This window comes from Panthera uncia (genome assembly GCF_023721935.1).
Source record: "Panthera uncia isolate 11264 chromosome A3 unlocalized genomic scaffold, Puncia_PCG_1.0 HiC_scaffold_12, whole genome shotgun sequence".
Classification (NCBI taxonomy): domain Eukaryota; kingdom Metazoa; phylum Chordata; class Mammalia; order Carnivora; family Felidae; genus Panthera; species Panthera uncia.
This window is the reverse complement of record NW_026057579.1, coordinates 5,992,073-6,013,278: the sequence shown is the minus strand read 5'-3', so window position 1 is coordinate 6,013,278 and position 21,206 is coordinate 5,992,073. Positions and strand designations below refer to the sequence as shown.

The 21,206-nt window shown below is 40.7% G+C and overlaps 1 protein-coding gene across 4 annotated transcripts in view; it reads left to right on the top strand.

Moving 5' to 3' along the window:
* The first annotated feature begins 31 nt into the window (after positions 1 to 31).
* MTA3 (metastasis associated 1 family member 3) overlaps positions 32 to 21,206 on the top strand; it is a 180,884-nt gene continuing 159,709 nt past the window's right edge. For 2 of the 4 annotated variants that reach the window (XM_049652233.1, XM_049652232.1), the window contains exons 1-3: positions 32 to 115; positions 1,801 to 1,868; positions 10,883 to 10,976. In XM_049652233.1, the coding sequence (XP_049508190.1) occupies positions 88 to 115; positions 1,801 to 1,868; positions 10,883 to 10,976 (190 nt within the window). In that variant the 5' untranslated portion in view covers positions 32 to 87. Of the gene's footprint in view, positions 116 to 357; positions 424 to 1,800; positions 1,869 to 10,882; positions 10,977 to 21,206 lie in introns of those variants that run through there. The other 2 variants (XM_049652231.1, XM_049652229.1) reach the window with 1 other exon arrangement.

Here is a 21,206-nt window from a genome sequence, read left to right as displayed (position 1 = left end):
CGGCGGCGGCGGCCGAGGCTGAGGCGGCGGCGGCGGCGGCGGCGGCGGGCGGGGCTCGGCTCGGGCTCCGCGGGCGGGCGGGCGGACATGGCGGCCAACATGTACCGGGTCGGAGGTAGGAAAGCTCGGCCCGACCCGGCCCGTCTGGGGGCGGGCTCGGGAGTGGGGGATCGGGGCGAGTTCACCCTAACCGCTGGGAGCCGCGGGCGACCCGGCCGAGGGCGCAGGGGGCGGGGGGCGCCGGGGCCCGCCGAAGGGGCCGGGGTTTCCCACCCCCGCCACCCGCCCCTCCCTCGACTGTGGCCGGCTGGGGGCCGGCGCCCACCCTGCCCCTCGCTCCCACCCCCGCTCAGTTTTCTAGGGCCAGGCCTGTACTTGGGGGTATGAATCCTCAGACGCCCCCCTCCAGGACACCCGCATTGGGTATGGGCCGTCGAACCCCCTGATAGGATGGTCTTTCCCCGCGTGGCTTCCAGGCTGTGGGGGTTGGAGAGGATGGGGGGACATCCCCCCCTCCTCTACTACTTCTCCCCTTTAGTGGGAGTGTGGGGTGGGGGTGGGGGCGATGGGGGTTCAGCCAGGGGCACAGCCAGGGGCCTGTTTGTGGGGACGGGGCCCTGCACCTCTCCTTCCTCACCCCCCCCCTCCCGTTTCTTGCCCAGCCCCCCCCAAGATGGGACACAGTGGGGCCAGGGCACCGCAGCCAGAGGTGGGGAGTTGAGCTCTGCCTGGACGTTTGCTCTGGTGTCTGCCTCCTTCCCAGCCTTCTGCAGGAGAGAGAAATAAGGTCAAACAAACTTTCTCCCTACTCACGACGCCCTCCTCCCTCTTTCTTGGTAAAATAATAATTCAGATAAGTGGCGTGTTTGTGTGTGAGACTCGCTCTTCTCTGCTCATTAGTGAGCTCCTGATGGATGGTGGTGGGAATGGCCTGGCCAAATGAGGCCACTTTGCAGAAGAGAGACGGGAAAGAGCCACTGAGATAGACAATAACAACGCAGCCCAACCTTTCAAATAAACACACAGTGGGAAGTTTCCAGTGAGCCTATTAGATGAGAGGAAAAGCCACACTTGAAAATTTTTATCCTTTTTATTGAAAGCCGGTTGTGATTTCTTTACAACACAACCCTGCATGGATCTGGATTAAATATGGTAAAGAGTTTTTTAAAAGCCTGATATCATCTCTAGAGAGCTCTGTCAGAAAGTGAACCCCCCTTTCATGTCCGTACACCCGTCTGCCCCCCCCATCATCTCAGACCTGTGGAAAAGTTTGTCAGTGTGCTTCCTCTTACCTGCTCAGCTCACTTGATTGGTTTTTGTTTTGTTTCGCTTTGTTTTTTTTTTTTTAGTGATTGAAATGTACTTTGGGCTGCTAAGCTTTTCAAGATGCTCTAAATTTGTCTTAGGTCAATAGTTTTATGTGAGAAGCATACTCCAGGGTAAATTGGATTGAGGGAAAAGATGTGGGAGCAGTTACAGCATAAAAGACATGTTTAGTCAGCTCTGACTACTTAATGATAAGAGGGGTCTGTTTGTTTATTATTTAGTGATGGGTGGTGTGAAAGTTTAGGAGAACTTGATAAAACGTTAATTGAAATGAAAATATTAGGAAAATAAGGGTCTGTGAATAGTAGGCATATGAGAAAATATATTAAACTTGTATTACTAAATTTGCTTTTATCAGGGAACTAAGTCTGCACTTCATTTTGAAAGTGAATTTGCCTAATATAGAAAGTCATAGATTGACAAATGTGAACTTTCTGTTGAAAAGATTAAGCTCTTTACTTCCTTTAATTACAGATTATGTCTACTTTGAGAATTCCTCCAGTAACCCGTACCTAATCAGAAGGATAGAAGAACTCAACAAGGTATACACTGAGCTTTCTTGATTCTAATATTAAAAAATAATTGTTTTCCATTGAAGGGTAATTAGGTAAAGGGCATAAGAGGTGATTTTACTTTCAGTCCTAGAGTCTTTGAAAGTAGAGATTGCAGATTAGAGAGTTAGGCAGGATTCTGAATATTCTTTTACTTTTTATAATTACCTGTGATATTAAATGTACTGAGTATTTAACATCTGCATATTTCTTCACATTGCTCGGAGCTCTCAGAGCAGGTCACTCCTGTAATTCAGTCCCTTTTTATATTTAGAGTCATAATTGTATTTCTCCCTTTTTAGTGAATCATGATTTTCCTCTTCCATCTTTAGAAGGAGGAAGCTATGAAATCTAATATTGAAGGGAATTTGTAAAATTCTGGACTAGACTAATAAGAATACAGTTTTGGTATAATGCAAAGTAGCTTCCTACTTTAGGCCTTAGGTAAATAAAACTTTTATATTAAGGTTTGTCCCTGGTCGCTGGTGTCCAGGACATCAGAAGCATTGTGACTGTTTGCATATGAATGCAATGGTGGCTTATGAAAACAGTCATAAACTATATGAACCATAGATTACTAATGATGCTCTGTTTTCCTCCAAACCAACTGGGAAGCTTATTTGTACAGCTTATGAGAATTCATAGTGTTAAAATGTTGGCACTATCTAGCTGAAACCTTTCCCCCAAAGTACCATCTGGAGGCTGGTCCAGTTCTGAGCCCCAGGAAGTGGGGTGTGGTTTAGGGCATTTCTGGTTTATGAGCCCCGAGATCTTGGTTTGCTTCTGGAGATACCCCGTGGACCTTGCATTTGTAAAACTGTTGTCGTATTTTGAGACCACTACTACCAAATGAAGAGAATGGTCTCAGGATTAGATCAGTCTGTGGGTGGGAACTGTTGGGGTGTCATTTTAACCTTTTTTACATTATTGATGTAAAGTGTAGGCAACTCGAAGCTGTTTATCAGTTTATGTAGAAAATTAATTAGGATACAAAAGAGAAATGTTGACCTGTGAGACTGGTATTCTTTGGCTACTCCCTATCCCTCTGACCTCCACTTTCAGGCTCTCTGCCTTGCTTGTATGTAGCAGGTAGATTCTTGGCTGTTTTCATGTGCACCCACCTTAGGACCACCGAGTCATTTCTAATCCCCTGTACCTTGCTCTGCCTTGCTCTTTTTTCCATATCATTTATCACCTTCAAGTATACTTAATTATTGTGTTTATTTTCATTGCCTGTTTTCTCAGACTAGAATGTAAGCTCTATGTGTGTAGTGATCTTTTCTGTTCACTAATGCATCCCAAGTGCCTTTGAATAAAGTGATTGGTACATAGTTAAGACATTCAGTAATTATTTGTTGAATTAATGAATTTCTCCAGTGTCTGGTGTTAATGCTTGCACATAGCTTTTACTGTTTACAAATTATTTTGATTTGTTCGTTTTACAGATATTTCTGAGGACCTGCTACCTGCCAGCATTTTTAGATATGCGCTTTTAGGAATTCAGGGATGAACAAAAATAGGTCCAGTAGTGAGACAATCATCAGCCAAAGTATCCCACAATTAGAAGGAAAATTGCAGCTGTGCTAAATTTGCAAACATCAGGACATGGTGTTCTGGAAGCGTATAATCTTGGGGATTCACGTTTGTTACTTTTTCTGAGCCTCAAAATAACCTTAAACCTTTAAGGTAGATGCATCATGGAGTGTTGTTTAGAGGTATGCAGTGGTAATATGACTGGATTGCACCCTCTAGCTTGAACTTCGCTCATTTCACACTCCTTTGTCGTCATAATACTGTTCACTTCAAAAGTATCCCTCAGGGCACCTGAGTGGCTTAGTCGGTTGAGCATCCGACTCCTGATCTCAGCTCAGGTCTTGATCTCAGGGTTGTGAATTCAAGCCCTGTGTTGGGCTCCATGCTGGGTGTGGAGCCTACTTAAAATAGTAATAATAATAATAAATTATATTTGAAAAACAGTGGCGCCTCGGCTTGGTCTGGTAAGCCTCTGACTCTTGATCTTAGCTGAAGTCTTGATCTGAGGGTCAAGATGAGGGTGAGTTCAAGCCTTACATTGGTCTCTGCGCTGGCATGAAGCCTACTTTAAAAAAAAAAAAAAAAGAGGAACGCCTGGGTGGCTCAGTCAGTTAAGCGTCCGACTTCAGCTCAGGTTATGATCTCGTGGTCTGTGAGTTCGAGCCCTGTGTCGGGCTCTGTGCTGACAGCTCAGAGCTTGGAGCCTAATTCGGATTCTGTGTCTCCCTCTCTCTCTGCCCCTCCCCTGCTCACGCTCTGTCTCTCTCTGTCTCAAAAATAAGTAAAAACATTAAAAAAAAATTAAAAAAAAAAAAGAAAGTACCCTTGTCTTCCCATCCATAACTTCTTCCTGGTCCTCTGCTTTCAGCAGAGAGTCCTTATTATAATAATGGTTTTTGGGAGGCTGGGAATGATTGAACTGTGAGAGACTACAGTTTGTAATTTCAGACAGTGGCAATTTAAATAGATGGATTATTGGTAAATAAGTGAGATTGACTAGTATTAAATAGTGAATATTTACATAGGGCCTTTATTTTTGAAGGGATATGGAAGGGGTATCTCATTTATTTTAAAAAAATGTTTTATTTACTTTTGAGAGAGTGCAAGTAGAGGAGGGGCAGAGGAGGGGAGAGACAGGGGATCCCAAGTGAGCTTTAGGTTGACAGCAGTGAGCCCAATGTGGGGCTCGAACCCACAAACTGAGATCATGACCTGAGCTGAAGTTGGGCGCTCAACCAACTGAGCCACCCAGTTGCCCCAAGATTTCTCATTTTAAAGAATTCATTAAACAAATATGAGTACTTGTTGTGTACCAGGCACTAGTCTAGCTGATACACAACAGTGAACAATATGGACCTATTTTCTGCCCCTCCTCATAGTCTCATGAGGGAGACACATGAAAGACAAGTTACCAGACATAAAAAAAAAAAAAAAAATAGTGAAAATGATGTTAACTTTTAAGAAGGAAATAAACAAGGATCTTAACATAGAGAATAACAGGGGTCACTCCTTTTGGATAGAAGGGCAAAGGATTTTTTTTTCATTGAAGTTTATTTATTTATTTTTGAGAGAGAGCAAGAGAAAGTGACAGCATAAGAGAGACAGAATCCCAAGCAGGCTCTGCACTGTCCACGCAGAGCCCAACAAAGGGCTTGAACTCACGAAGCAAACCATGAGATCATGACCTGAGCTTAAACCAAGAGTTGGATGATTAACCTACAGAGCGACCCAGGTGCCCCAGAAGGGGAAAGAATTTTAAGGACACTGAAGTTGAGTCCTAAAGGATGAGAAAGGTAGCCATGGGAGAGAGCCCACACAAATGTTCCAGATACAGGCCCTGAGAGTAGCATAGGTCAAATTGGCAAAGTGGGGAAAATTAACATGATGGAAAATCCCAGTAATGAATTTAAGAGTACTTGATATGTTCCAATTGATAAGCCAGGATAAGAAAGGACATTTACCTAGGAGTGCCTGGCTTGCCTCAGTCAGTGGAACATGCGACTCTTGGTCTCAGGGTCGTGAGTACAAGCCCCATGTTGGGTGTAGAAATTACTAAAAATAAATAAAATTTGGGGTGCCTGGGTGGCACAGTCAGTTAAGTGTCTGACTCTTGATCTCAGTTCAGGTCATGATCTCACAGTTTAAGTTCCAGCCCCACATTGGGCTCTTCATTGGTGGCGTGGAGCCTGCTTGGGATTCTCTCTCCCTCTCTCTGCCCCTCATCCGCTTGTTCTCTCTCTCTCTCTCTCTCTCCAAATAAATAAACTTAAAAAAAATTTTTTAATAAAAAAATAAAACAAAAATAAATTTTAAGAAGATAGTTACTAAAATAGGTTAATGTCCTTTCTTTTTTTCTTTAAAGTTTTTATTTAATTTCTACATCTAACATGGGGCTTGAATTTATGAGCCTGAGATCAAGAATTGCATTTCTTCTAATTGTGCCAGCCAGGCATCTCTAGTAATTATCTTTTTTTTTTTTTTTTAATTTTTTTAATGTTTACTTTTATTTTTGACAGAGAGAGAAGGAGACAGAACATGAGTGGGGGAGGGGCAGAGAGAGAGGGAGACACAGAATCCAAAGCAGGCTCCAGGCTCTGGGCTGTCGGCACCGAGCCCGATGGGGGGCTTGAACTCACACTGCGGGATCATGACCTGAGCTGAAGTCGGACGCTCAACCGACTGAGCCACCCAGGCGCCCCTGTATTAATTATCTTCTGAATAGAATATGTGTGTGTGTGTTTAATTATTTTATTTTATTTTATTAAATAAAAATTTAATTTATTTAATAAATTAATAAAAGTAAATTTTTAAATTTTAAATTTAAAAATAATAAAAATATATTTTTATTAAAAAAAATCTTTTTTGGTGTTTATTTTTGAGAGAGAGAGAGAGAGACAGAGTGCAAGTGAGGGAGGGACAGAGAGAGAAGGAGACACAGAATCTGAAGCAGGCTCCAGGCTCTGAGCTGTCAACATAGAGGCCAGTACGGGGCTCAAACCCTCAAACCGAGAGATCATGACCTGAGCCGAAGTCAGACGCTTAACCAACTGAGCCAGCCAGGTGCCCCTTGTGAAGATAATCTTTTGGAGGGTGAATATAAGATTAAAATAGAAACAGCTTTCGGTATATTTTATTTAGTCATCTAGGTTGGATGTTGCTCCTACTTCTAAAGATTGCATCTGCTGGCCTCCAGGGCGGCGGGGCAGTGGGGGGGTGGCTGGGGGAGCTCAGTTGGTTGAGTGGCCAAGTCTTGATTTCAGCTTGTCATGAACCCAGGGTTGTAGGATCGAGTCCTGCATTGGGCTTTGTGCTGAGCATGGAGCCTGTTTAAGATTCTCTCTGTCCCTCTGTTCCTCTCCCCTACTCTGGCATTTACTCTCTCTCTCTCAAATTAAAAAAATTAAAAAAAAAGATTGCATCTGCATTCATGTTGAGAGAAAGCTGTGTGCACATAATAGTGTAGTGTCAGGAAGTTTGGGAAGTTAAACTTGTGGAAAAATTTGTTTGTTATTTGCTACTAAAATTCTTTTGGTGTGTATGCTGTATTATTTGTGTGTATCTTCATATTCTGTATATTTTATTAGCCCTATGACTTGCTCTGAGATTCGTTTTACTGTTTCTAGTCTTATGGTTTTTTTTTGGGGGGGGAAGAGGGGAATCACTAATTTCTTTGAGAATCTGATGACACCCTTGCCTCCAACTACATTTGCACATAATTTCAGGAGAGTCCCTCAAAGCCCTTTCGTGAAACCCAGGTTGAGACCTCTCCTACCATTTTAGATCTCTTGGGAAAAAGGACAGAAATTGGGAAAGCACCTTTTCACTTGTTCTTTAGTTTGAGCAAACCACAGACGTTTTGAAATGGAAAGTGTGTGTGTGTGTGTGTGTGTGTGTGTGTGTGTGTGTGTGTTTAATAATGTACTTTCTAAGTCCGGGATAGAAACAGACATGAGTATGACTAAAATGATTCTAGAGCTTAAGAAAAGCCCCTTATTGCTAGAGGATATTTCAGTAAACATGCTTGACGGAACGGGATTTAAGAGGATGCAATGCACATGGAGAAAAGAATACAGAAGAAAAGTTGACATCCACTGTGGGTTCTTCTTTACACATGTCCCTGCTTTTCCCACCTATGTGGTTTTCCCTGGTCCTGCTTTTTTCTTGGACACTCAGCTTTCCATGCTTCACCTGTTGGACTCCTTTCCTTCTTTCCTAGGACTCTACCCCCTTTCCTCTGCCTTCCCCCAGTGGGTTGCTCTTCCTGCTTCCATGAGTGAGAGAAGTAGAGTCTGGAGGGGAAAGGAAGTTGTAAAGGAAAATATGAGTGGCAATATTGTCAGGCACATTTTACATTTATGCTTTAGTTGTGGGGAACTGGTGAAGGTTTCTAATCAGGTGAGGGACATGATTCCAACTGGGCTTTGGAGGGTTGGAAAGGAGATGATGTGAATAGACATCCTTGCTAGAGTGGAGGCTTCGTGAGGGTGGGCACTATGTATCCATGGAGCTTAGCTCAGTGCTTGGGCACAGAGGAAAGTCTCAAAAGAAATGTGGTGAGTTGAAAGTATAGCCAGACTTTTATATATACCAAATCTTTTTTCACTTTTTTAAAGTAATCTCTACACCCAATGTGGAGCTCGAACTCACAGCCCTGAGATCAAGAGTCAGATAGATGCTCTACTGACTGAGCCAGCCAGGCACTCCTAACCTAGGTTTTTAGAGCAGTGCTTGGAGAACTATTTGTGGTGAAAGATTTTTTTTTTTTCACATTTATTTATCTATTTTGAGAGGGAGAGAGAGGCAGACACAGAGAGAGGGAGAATGAGAATCCAAGCAGGCTCTGCACTCTCAGCACCAAGCCTGACTCGGGGCTCCATTCCATGAAACGAGAGATCATGACCTGAGCAGAGATCAGAAGTTGGATGCCCAACTGATTGAATCACCCAGGCACCCTGTGGTGAAAGATTTTTAAGAATGTTCACTATCTGGGGCACCTGGGTGGCTCAGTTTGCTAAGTATCCGACTTCGGCTCAGGTCATGATCTCACGGTTTGTGAGTTCAAGCCCCATGTTGGGCTCTGTGCTGACAGCTCAGAGCCTGGAGCCTTCTTCAGATTCTGTGTTTCCCTCTCTCTCTGCCCCTCCCCTGCTTGCACTCTGTCTGTCTGTCTCTCTCAAAATAAATAAACATTAAAAGAATGTTCACTATCTCAGACTGCTTTTATAAAATGAAAATAAATAATAGAAAAATGAAGTTTAAAATAAGCTTATAAAACCACAAGCCTTCATTTTTCATTAGTAGGTTCAACAGATTAAAATTAACTATCAGATGCTCTAATACACACTTACTCTCAGTTCTCATTTCATTATACAGCAACAGTTGTAGACTGGGTCTTGGACCATCCTTTGAGTAGTTCAACTTTAGAGGAATGCTGGAGGTTGTGTGTGTGTGTGTGCATGTGTGTGTTGTATGTGTATTTGTGGAGCGGAAGAGGAACACTGTAGTTACAAAGTACCTAATGGCCAAGTGTGTACATGGTTCAGAAGAGACTTTATTTTTTTAATTTTTAAAAAACGTTTATTTTAAAAATTTTATTTTTTTAAGTTTATTTATTTCTGTGTGTGTGAGAGAGAGAACACAAGTGGCAGAGGGGCAGAGGGAGAGGGAGATACGGAATCTCAAGCAGGCTCCAGGCTGAGCTGTCAGCACAGAGCCTGATGTGGGCTGGAACCCACGGACTGTGAGGTCATGACCTGAGCCGAAGTTGGACGCTCAACCGACTGAGTCACCCGGGCACCCCTAAATGTTTTTAAAAAAAAAAATTTTTTTTTTTACATTTTTATTTATTTTTGAGAGACAGTCACAGCACAAGTAAGCAGGCTCCATGAGCTGTCAGCACAGAGCCTGATGTGGGCCTCGAACTCACAAACTGTGAGATCATTAACTGAGCCCAAGTCAGACGCTTAACTGACTGAGCCACCCAGGCTCCCCGAAATGTTTGTTTTTTATTATATTTGAGAGAGAGAAAAAAGAATGCGTGGGGGAGGGGCAGAGAGCGAGGGAGACAAGAGGATCTGAAGTGGGCTCTGCCCTAATAGAGAGCTCAATGCAATGTGGGGCTGGAACTCACAGACTGTTAGATCATGACCTGAGCCAAAGTCAGATCCTTAACTGCCTGAGCCACTCAGGTGCCCCAAAACTGTTTATTTTGAACTGTGCCCCTCCACCCCAAGCAGTTTTGAATTTGTTTTTGTGGAGTATTCCTAGTGGAGGAACTCACTAGAAAGGCAGAAAAAATATGCCATTAGACACTTGCTTTTGGTTTTGAATGTGCTTTTGTCTTAAGACAAAACTGATAAAGAGCTTATAATTGTAGTCATTGATAGATTTTATTTACAAGAAGTATTGACCTGTTCATTTATTAGATTGCTGGATCATTACTTCTGGAGGATGTATTTGATCACAATATTGTGAAATATAGAAGCACTTTGGTTAGGATTTAATATGATTTCAATTCAGAGGGCAATATTTCTCCATGACTATTTCTCACTCTAAAATACTGCTGCTGAACTTCATAAAATTGACAAATTTACTGTAGCATAAGTATATTCTTATTTCTTTATGTCTGAATATATCTGTAAGCCCAGAGAAATTCTGAAAATTTGTTCTCATATTTGTTTGAAATTGGAAATCATAATAGCATTTTACTGTAATCTATGTGTTTTTACAAGGAACTTTGTAATGAATGACTGACCTTGAAAGTTCTCAGAATTCATAAGGAATAGGAGGAGAGTAGGAACCTGGGCCCCAGCTGCAGCAAATTACAACCTAACTGAATATTGGTTGTATTCTAGACTGTAGTCAAAAATAAATAAGAACTTCAGCGTTCATAACTCAGAGATTTTAATACTTTCATATGTGAAGGTAAACTAAGTACTGCTGAGAAGATCAACTATTACAGATTCATAGACTTAACCAGGTGTGGAGAATGCTTTTCCAGGTCTTCTGCTCCATTCTGTCTGACGGCTGCCCGAACCTACAGGGCTTCACCATCATGAAACATGGGGGTGTTCTGGAGAGGGCTGGATGATTTTACTTTTAGCCTCTGGCTCTGGGAGTGGGATATGTTTTGCTGTCATAAGTAAGTTACGTTGTGGCTCTGAAAATTTGGGGGATTAGTTTCTCAGGGCTAAGCAGATTTAAGCATCTGGCTTTAGTCATTAAAGGGGTGTGATCACTTTAGATTAATTGATACTAGTAAGTTATTTAATTTTGACATTTCAGTTTAACTTGGAACCTTTGCAAATGCTGCACATCCTCATTTGAATTTTTTCAGCTCTGATTATCCTGCAGTGTGGTTGGCACAGTGTAAATGAGATTGATCTTATAATTGTGTTGTATTTAGTTTTGTTTTGTAAACTATTTGAGTCTATTCTTCGGTACAGATAACTTTTATTTTTCTTCTCTCTTAGACTGCAACGGGCAACGTGGAAGCAAAAGTAGTGTGCTTTTATAGACGGCGAGATATTTCCAACACGCTTATAATGCTTGCAGACAAGCATGCTAGTAAGTTAATTGTCTTGTTTTAATTAAAAAATGTTTGAAGTTTTTTGTTTTCCATGATAGGAGGAAAAATACTTTTTGTTACCTGTACTTTTTTGCCTTTCCATTTGTCTTCCTCTTAGTTTAGATGAGAGTAATTTTTTCAGTGGTACTTGGTTTTAGTATATATTTTCTTTTTTTTTTTTTTTTTAACATTTATTTATTTTTGAGACAGAGAGAGACAGAGCATGAACGGGGGAGGGTCAGAGAGAGGGAGACACAGAACCCAAACAGGCTCCAGACTCTGAGCTGTCAGCACAGAGCCCGACGCGGGGCTCGAACTCACGGACCGCGAGATCACGACCCGAGCCGAAGTCGGCCGCTTAACCAACTGAGCCACCCAGGCGCCCCAGTATATATTTTCTTAGATTGCATCATATGCTTATTACTCAATACACTGAAAGTGTACTGCAAGTAGGTTTTTGCATACAGTCAGCATAGTGTTGTGCAATCCTCAGTTTTTATTGGTGGTTTTGAAAGGGTTTGGGTATGAGGAAATTTATACTTCATTGGTATTTGGAGGACATTTTTTTCCCCTCTGAAACAATTGGGTAATATTTACATTTTAAAAAATTCTGAGTAGTTATTATATGTACAGTATATTTAGGTATGTATGAAAAAAGGTTTGCCAGAGAAAGAAGTGCAAAGTGGTATTTAGATATTGTGATCTTCTGTAATTCGCAACTCTGAGCCCTTCTTTGTAGATTAATCTTTATTGTATGTTTTTCCACCGTGATCAACAGCTTTGATGTATTTCAGCTCCTGTTGTTTTTTATTATTTTTAATCTTTTTAACTTAATTTTTAATTTTTTAAAAACATTTTATTATTAAATCATCGCTGTACCCAACTTGGGGCTTGAACACAACCCCAAGATAAGGAGTCACGTGCTCTACCGACTGAGTTAGCCAGGTGCTCTACCCCTTTAATTAAAAAAAATTTTTTTTAATGTTTATTTATTTACTTATTTATTAAAAAAAATTTTTTTTAATGTTTATTTATTTTTGAGACAGAGAGAGACAGAGCATGAATGGGGGAGGGCCAGAGAGAGAGGGAGACACAGAATCTGAAGCAGGCTCCAGGCTCTGAACTGCCAGCACAGAGCCTGATGCGGGGCTCGAACTCACGGACCGTGAGATCATGACCTGAGCCGAAGTCGGACGCTTAACCGACTGAGCCACCCAGGCGCCCCAATGTTTATTTATTTTGGAGACAGAGACAGAGCATGGGTGGGGGGAGGGGCAGAGAGAGAGGGAAACACAGAATCCGAAGCAGGCTCCAGGCTCCAAGCTGTCAGCACAGAGCCCGATGCGGGGCTCAGAGCTCACAAGCCGTTGAGATCATGACCTGAGCTGAAGTCAGATGCTCAACCAGCTGAGCCACCCAGGCACTCCTACCCCTTTAATTTTTTAAAACAATAAACACAATGATAAAAAAAAGTGGCTTAAATTTTAAGAAAGAAGACATATGTGAAACATAAGTATAGTACTTTATTTTTAAGTTTATTTATTTTGAGAGAGAGAGACAGCATGCAGGAGGGGCAGAGAGAAGGAGAGTGAGAATCTCAAGCAGGCTCTGCACTGTCAGCGTGGGCTCAAACTCAAGGAACTGTGAGATCATGACCTGAGCCAAAACCAGGAGTCGGACGTTTAACCGACTGAGGCACCCAGGCGCCCCAGTACAATACTTAATTTTGAAAGTAATTTTTGCCCTACAAAATATATGAGACTAGGACCATATGTCTGTGCGTTTTTCAGTTTGACACTGTGATCTGCAATACTCTGGTCTTGGGGATCCTGAAGCTTTTGGAGTGTTTCGGTAATGGGGTAGGAGAGGCTATTGTATACACAGGTTTATTCTGTGCCTGTGTGATAATTATTTGCCCACTGTGTTGCTGGTTTAACCTGGAAGATTGATTGTCTCATAAGTTCAATTCCTACTATATTTTCTGCTGTAGTTCATAGTTAAATTTCTGTTTATTGTATAAAAAGGGTTTATTATGATATGAGTTGTTCTATAATTACAAATTATATGGTGACAGATTCAGGGCATTCCTGTTTGTCCTTCCTGTATGAGACCAAAGTACTACTTTTTATTATTTTTTAAAATGTTTATTTATTTTGAGAGAGAGAGAATGAGCAGGGGAGGGGCAGAGAGAGTGGGAGAGATAGAGTCCTAAGCAGGCTATTTGTTGTCAGTATAGAGTCTGACTCAGGGCTCGATCTTACCAACTGCAAGATCATGACCTGAGTCAAAACCAAGAGTCGGGCATTTAAATGAGTGAGACACCCAGGCGCCCTGTCTGCTGACTGTTCTCAGCGTGGCCACATTTTGTGCTATTTTAGGCATGTAGATGTAGAAAATCAGAATTGAATAGGCCCTTGGTATTGACCCTTAGAAATCAAATTTAAGAGATTTAGAAAAAAAAGAAAAAGATTTAGAGAGGGGGCGCCTGGGTGGCTCAGCAGGTTAAGCGTCCAGCTTTGGCTCAGGTCATGATCTCACGGTTTGTGAGTTCAAGCCCCACATCGGGCTTTCTCCACTCTCAGTGCAGAGCCTGTTTTGCATCCTCTGTTTTCTCTCTGCCCCTCCTTCCTCTCCCCCCCCCTCAACAATAAGTAAACATTAAAAAAAAATAAAATGTCAGTTGGTTTTTCTTTTTCTTTTTTTAAATGTCTTACTTATTTTTGAGAGAGAACGTGAGCTGGGGAGGGGGAAAGAGACAGAGGATCAGAAGTGGGCTCTGCACTGACAGCAGTGAGCCTGATGTGGGGCTCAAACTCCCCAACTGTGAGATCATGACCTAAGCCAAAGTCATCTACTCAACCGGCTAAGCCACCCAGGTGCTCCTCAGTTGATTTTTCTACCTTCTGAGCAATTTGTAGATCGTTGGGTGGATTACTTCTATCTACATTTGCTTGTTTCTTCTATTATCTATTGAGTTTATCTTCAGAGGTAGCTATATGCTTAGGTATGGTGGAGTCAGAAGTATCTTGTATTTCTGTTGTTATTGACCAAAATTTCAGGTGGGAAGAATAAAACTGCTTGAATAGTTCTTGCTGTATAAAGAGGTTTTATAGGAGGATTAATGGAGAGAGCATCATGTATTTGAAAGATTTCAAAACTGGGCTTAAATTTCCTGAGCCTCGGTTTCTCCGTTTAAAAAAACTTTCCAATTTTCGACTCCTTTAAAACTTTTTATTACAGAAAATTTCAAATATACAAAAGTACAGAGAAGTGTGTAATCCACCTGATGTTTCCATTACTTTGCTTTAACAGTTATCAATAAATGACCAATTAATTCATCTGTACCCCTACTTGCCCCTTATTTTGGAGCTCATCAGAGAAATCTTACCATTTCATCTGTAAATACTTCAGTATGTATTTGTAAAAGATATGGCCTCATTCAAACTTACAGAAAGTACCAAGAACATACAAGGAACTCCCATATGGCCTCTACCCAGATTCAGCAATTAACAGTTTGCCCTATTGACTTTATTATTCTTATTATATGTATAAACTGAATCATTTGAGAGTAAGTTGGAGACATCAGTGTGTTTTTCCTAAATGCAAAGAAATTATTTTACATAACCACAGTATAGTAAACAATTCAGGAAACCTAATATTCACACAAAACCATTATTCATAGTCCTTAATCAAATTTTATGTACTAATGGTGTTCTTTATAGCTGTGTATGTTTTTTCTTAGTTTATTTATATTTATTTATAAATTTTATTTATTTATTTTGAGAGAGAGAGCACAAGTGGGGAAGGGGCAGAGAGAGAGAGAGAGAATCCCAAGCAGGCTCTGCCCCACCAGTGGAGAGCCCGATGTGGGGCTTGAACTCATGAACCATGAGATCATTATCTGACCCGCAGTTGGACATTTAATCGACTGAGCCACCCAGGTGCCCTTTATTTACTTATTTTTAATGTTTATTTATTTATTTTGAGAGAAAATGTGTGCCTAAGCAGGGGAGGAGCAGAGAGAGAATCCCAGGCAGGCTCTGCACTGTCATCGTGGAGCCCACAGACTGTGAGATCATGACCTGAGCTGAAAGCAAGAGTCAGACGCTTAACCAGCTGAGCCACCCAGGTGTCCCTATTTTTCTTAGTTTAGAATAAAACCCAGACTCACACATTGTATTTTGTTGTCCTGTCTCCTTGATATGGAACTAGTTCCTCAGTCTTTTTGTTTGTGTTTTTTGACCGTAACATTTTTCAAGAAAACAGGCCCGCTATTTTGTAGAACATGGCTCAATTTGTGTTTGTCTAATGTTTCCTCATGATTAGATTTAGGGTATTTTCTTGTTTTTGCAGGCTATGTAATTTTTGTAGGGATGCCATGGAAGTCTTATTGTATCCCTCTCCATGCCTTATATTAGGAAACACATAATTGGGTTTGTCCTAATATTGATTGTGTTTGGTTTGATGACTTGGTCAAGGTGGTGTCCCTTTGTATTTAGTAAGTTATTTGGGGGGAGATTATTAGCAACTATGTGAATACCTTGTTCTTAATCTTTAGCCTACTCATTTTAGCATTCTTTGCTCATTTGGGATTCTGTATGCTCATGAAATATCTAGTTAGTTTTCACATTTTTCTTTTATAATTTCTTTTCATTATTTAAGAAACATTTCTTTTAAATGTTTATTTGTTTTTGAGAGAGAGAGAGACAGAGCATGAGCAGGGGAGGGGCAGAGAGAGAGGGAGACACAGAATCTAAAGCAGGCTCCGGGCTCCAAGCTGTCAGCACAGAGCACGAAGCGGGGCTCGAACTCAGGAACTGTGAGATCCATGACCTGAGCCAAAGTCAGAAGCTTAACCCACTGAGCTACGCAGGCGCCCCTCTTCATTCATTATTTTAAATTGATACATAATTCACATAGCATAAAATCTGTTCTTTTGAAGTGAGCAATTGACTGGCTTTTAGTATACTCACAAAGCTGAAACTATTACTGCTGTCTAATTTCAGAATGTTTTCATCATCCCCAAAGGAAATCGGTTACTTCCCATTCCCCCTTCAGCCTCTGGCAGCCATTGATCCACTTTCTGTCTCTATAGATTGGCCTTTTCTGGACATTTCCTTTGATGGAATCATATAATATGTGTGTGGGTAGGTGTTTTTTGTTGTTGTTGTTGTTTTTTTTTTTTTTTAGTAAGCTCTACACTCTACCAGGGGTTTGAACTCAGGACCTCAAGATCAAGAACCTTCAGGTGCCTCTAATAATGTGTCTTCTTGTCTGGCTTTTTAAAATTTAGCATAATGTTTTCAAGTTTTTTCCATGTTGCTGCCTGAATTCCTATCTATTGATTCCTTCCTTCCTTCCTTCCTTCCTTCCTTCCTTCCTTCCTTCCTTTCTTTCATTTTTCCTTGAGAGTGCAAGCAGGGGAGGGGCAGAGAGGGGCACAGAGATTCCAAAGCAGGCTCAGCTCTGATAGCTGACAGCAGTGAACCCGATGTGGGGCTTGAACTCAGGAACCACAAGATCATGACCTGGGCTGAAGTCAGACGCTCAACCAACTGAACCACCCAGGTGCCCCTATAAATATTTATTTTTGAGAGAGAGACAGAGAGAGAAAACACGCACACTTGAGCTTGAGTGGGAGAGGGGCAGAGACAGAGGATCCGAAGTGGGATCCATGAAGTCATGAAATCATGACCTGAACTGAAGTTGGATACTTAACTGGCTGAGCCACCCAGGCAACCCCCTTTTTTTCGTTTTTTTTTTGTTTTTGTTTTTTTTTTTTTATAGCTGAATGTTACTTCATTGGGTGGATATACATTTTGTTTACTCTTCAGTGGAAGGACAATTTGGATTGTTTCACTTTCTGGTGATTTTGAATAATGCTGTTGTGAACATCCATATACAAATTTTTGTGTAGATATTCATTCATATATTTTCCCTCTATCCCTCATCGTTCTGTTGAAGATAGCAGGTTGTTCACCTACACAGGAATTTCCTTTGGTCTGGAGTTTGTTTATTGCATCTCTGTTGTGTCCTTTACCACATTTTTTCTGTAGACAGGTGGTTAGGTCCAGATTCTAGAGGATCTAAATCCACATGGTTATTTTGGAGGGGAAATGGGGTAAGGGATGCCAGATTACTTCGTGAGGTAGTATTTGTGTACTTCTCTCATGATGTCCATAATGTATTGTTTCCTGTGTCTCATTTTTTTTAACACTTTACTTTGAAATAACTTTTACAGAAAAATTATTAAAAACATTACCAAGAAATCCCATATATTCTCCACCCAGATTCCCAAAATGTTAACATTTTACTCTTTGCTCTATTATATCTATATACGTACTAGTTTTTTTGAGCCATTTACGTTGACGACATATTTCCCCTAATTCCTAAAGATACTTCAGTGTATATCTTTTAAAAACAAGCAGATTTTCTTACCTAACCAAGCATGATAATACTCTAATCTGTAGACTAGGTTTTGCAAAATTTCCTACTAATGCCTTTTAAAGCGAAAAATAAAAATAGAATTTTTTTTTAAAGAATTATTTTTTTGTAATTTCTTCAACTAGCATGGGGCTTGAATTCAGAACTCTGAGATCAGGAGTCACATGCTGTATTGACTGAGCCTATCAGGCTCAGAGTTTTTAAGGTATCTTTTTGTAATGTTATTAATCATTGATTGATGATTGCCTAGATTAATTCATTAAAGTTGTGAAAATTATGCTTTCTATCATAATTCTATCATCCCCTCATTTTTATTTATTTGTTTGTTTGTTTATTTATAATTTATTTTGAGAAAGAGTACAGAGAGAGACAGAATCCTAAGCAGGCTCCATGCTGTCAGCGCAGAGTCTGATGTAGGGCTTGATCCCACGAACCATGAGATCATGACCTGAGCCAAAATCAAGAGTTGGATGCTTAACTGACTGAGCCACCTAGGTGCCCCTCATCCCTTAATTTATTGGCATAGACTATTTCTGTGAAGAGAATTTTCCCTGTGTCAGCTATCATGTTAATCTTCAGGTTCAGATCTTCTAGGAAAGGCAGGTTGAATTAAAGTCTTGATGTGCTTTTTCCTTTTTTCAGTTATTACCAGTTTTCAAAAATAATGAGGTGATTTCCTGGTATCCTGCAAAGAGAATGGTTCTTGGATCATTTTGAAATGATCTTTGTAGTCTTTGTTATGTTACTTGCTTTTTTGATATGACAAGATGTTCCAGGCTCATCTTTTAAATTTCTTGCCCCAGACCTCATCTCTGGAGCCCTGGTTCCTTTTACTGGGAAATGGTCTTAGTGACCATAGTCTGAGCATTAAGGGAGAGACTCTTTGAGAGAGGGCGGTGCTATATCTAGATTACCATGTACTTTTAACAGATTGGATATTTGATGATAGTATATTTATAAGGATGAAAAGAAGTCAGACTATAGTCTTATTACCAATTCTTTCCTTAGGTAATTTCACTAAAAGCCAGAGTACATACTTTAAAAAGCATTTCTATTAGAAAAGGAATTTTGTTTTAAAAAAAAATAGTTTCAGATGGACACGGTTCTTAGGACTGTTGGAATTTTCAAAAATGAAATTCATTGGTATTCTTGATAACTTTTTTATATTTTATATAGCGTTATATTCTTTACAGTTTTAGATTTTTTTGACATATTGTATACTTCTTATTTATTTATTTATTTATTTATTATTATTTTTTTAATGTTTATTTATTTTTGAGACAGAGAGAGACAGAGCATGAACGGGGGAGGGTCAGAGAGAGGGAGACACAGAATCCGAAACAGGCTCCAGGCTCTGAGCTGTCAGCACAGAACCTGACGCGGGGCTTGAACTCACAGACCGCAAGATCATGACCTGAGCCGAAGTCGGACGCTTAACCGACTGAGCCACCCAGGCGCCCCTGTATACTTCTTTTTTAAAGCGTTAGTTGTTTTTTTTTTAATGTTTTATTTATTTTTGAGAGAGAGAGAGAGAGAGAGAGAGAGAGAGAGAGAGAGAATGAGTGGGAGAGGGCCAGAGAGAGAGAGGGGGACAGAGGATCTGAAGCAGGTTTTGTGCTGACAGCAGTGAACCCGAGGTGGGGCTCAGCTCACAAACCTTGAGATCATGACCTGAGCTGAAGTCAGATGTTCAACCCACTGAGCCACCCCAGTGCCCCAACACATTGTATACTTTTATATTGTGATTCTTAAAATGCAAAGCTATAGAAAGTTAAATTTTATGTCACCTTTCTTTTTATTTAAACTGTTTGGCAGAAGGTAAAGTGTTTACTGTACTTATCGCTCTGCTCTCTTCCTTCCTTAGAATTTTCTTCCCAGCTTTTCCATTGTTATGTCACTTACTGTGGGCTGAAGTCGGGACACAGGGAAGTGAGTAAAAATAGTTATTTTCTGATGAATGCTCATTCTGTTTACTCCTGTGTTTCCACTGCAATAAGCATACACTTGGAGCTCTGTGCAGGCAGAAAAGGAAAGAAGATGGGAATTTATATTTATTCCAACTCAAAATTATAAAACCAGGATTAGCTCTTGGAGAGAACTGGAAAGAGGCTGATCCTACCTACCTTAAGTCATGTTCCTATTGTCACCATGTTGTTAATAATTCTTGGCATTTTTGTATTACTGTTTTGAGTAGAATCAGAAAGTAGTGTTGACATTTTTTTTCTTTTTTTTTTTTTTTTATTTATTTTTTTTTATTTTTGGGACAGAGAGAGACAGAGCATGAACGGGGGAGGGGCAGAGAGAGAGGGAGACACAGAATCGGAAACAGGCTCCAGGCTCCGAGCCATCAGCCCAGAGCCTGACGCGGGGCTCGAACTCACGGACCGCGAGATCGTGACCTGGCTGAAGTCGGACGCTTAACCGACTGCGCCACCCAGGCGCCCCTTTTTTCTTTTTTTTGACATTCTTTTTTTTCTTTTAGATTTATTACTATTATTTCTTTTAGTAATCTCTATACCCACTGTGGGGTTTGAACTGTGACCCTGAGATCAAGAGTCACATATTCTTCTGACTGAGCCAGCCAGGTGCCCCTTGACATTATTCTTAAAATTTTAAATAATGAGACATTTCAGGATGTGGTAATCTTATTAGTCGATAAGGTTATAGATTTGTTACAGGTAAAAGGTGACGTGACTTCTATACCCAGTTCTTATCTCATCCCGGTCTGAGTCATGGTCTCATAAAATGTTTTGGTGTCAAAGGGCGTATTGGGAACTTAATTTTTTTTAAAGATTTTTGTAGTACGTGATTTATAATTATTAAAAAGATATAGAATGTTTATTATATTTTATAGGTATTTTGGACTTAAGTAGGATTTTATAAAAAGAATTGCACCTCTTTTTAAAAGATTTGTAACCAGTAATCACAACTGATCGTTAAAATACTGAAACCGATTGTTTTGAATATATCTGCATTGTCCTTTCCAGCTTTCTTTCCTGGTCTTAGCACACAGTTTGTACCTTCTGAGTGCTCAATGTTAAGTTCTTTACTGTTGGGAACCTGGCCTTGATCATTTTTTGAGGCTTCATGTGTCTTATTCATTACATTTGTTGATATAAATATTTGTGGCTTTAAACTCAGCAGCGAGGGGAACAGATCTGAACAGCCAGACTATCAGTCATTTTGTTTTAGCATCTTGGTTGGCTGAAAAGAATCTGTGAGGGTTTTCAAATGTGGTCCCCAAATTCTTTGACATTCCTTCCATTGTTAGATGGGGTCTCTGTCATTGTGTGGTGTGACAGTGTGGTGGAAGTAATGCTATGTGACTCCCAAGGCTAAGTTAAGTCATAAAAGGCCGTGCAGCTTCTGCCTGGTTCCCTTGGAATGTTTGCTCTCAGGATACTCCTGTTGGGAAGTCAGCCACCATACTGTGAGAAGGCCAAGCCACATGGAGAGGCTATGGATAGATGCCATGGTTGACAGCCCTAGCTGAGAGCCCAGGTGGTAGACTCGTGGCTGAAGGAGCCAGTTGATCTGGCCTCACCCATTTGAGTTCCTGTTCAGGCCCTGGTCATTGTGAAGCAAAAGCAAGACTGTTGTGCTGTGTCCGAATTCCTTACCCACTGAACTTGTGCGCAAAATATAATAGCCGTTGTCTTGTGCCATCGAGTTTTAGGGTGATTCGTAACTCCACAATAGTTAACTGGAACAGGATCATAATAGATTGTCTTTTTTTAAAAATTTTTTTTTATAATGTTTATTTATTTTTGAGACAGAGAGAGACA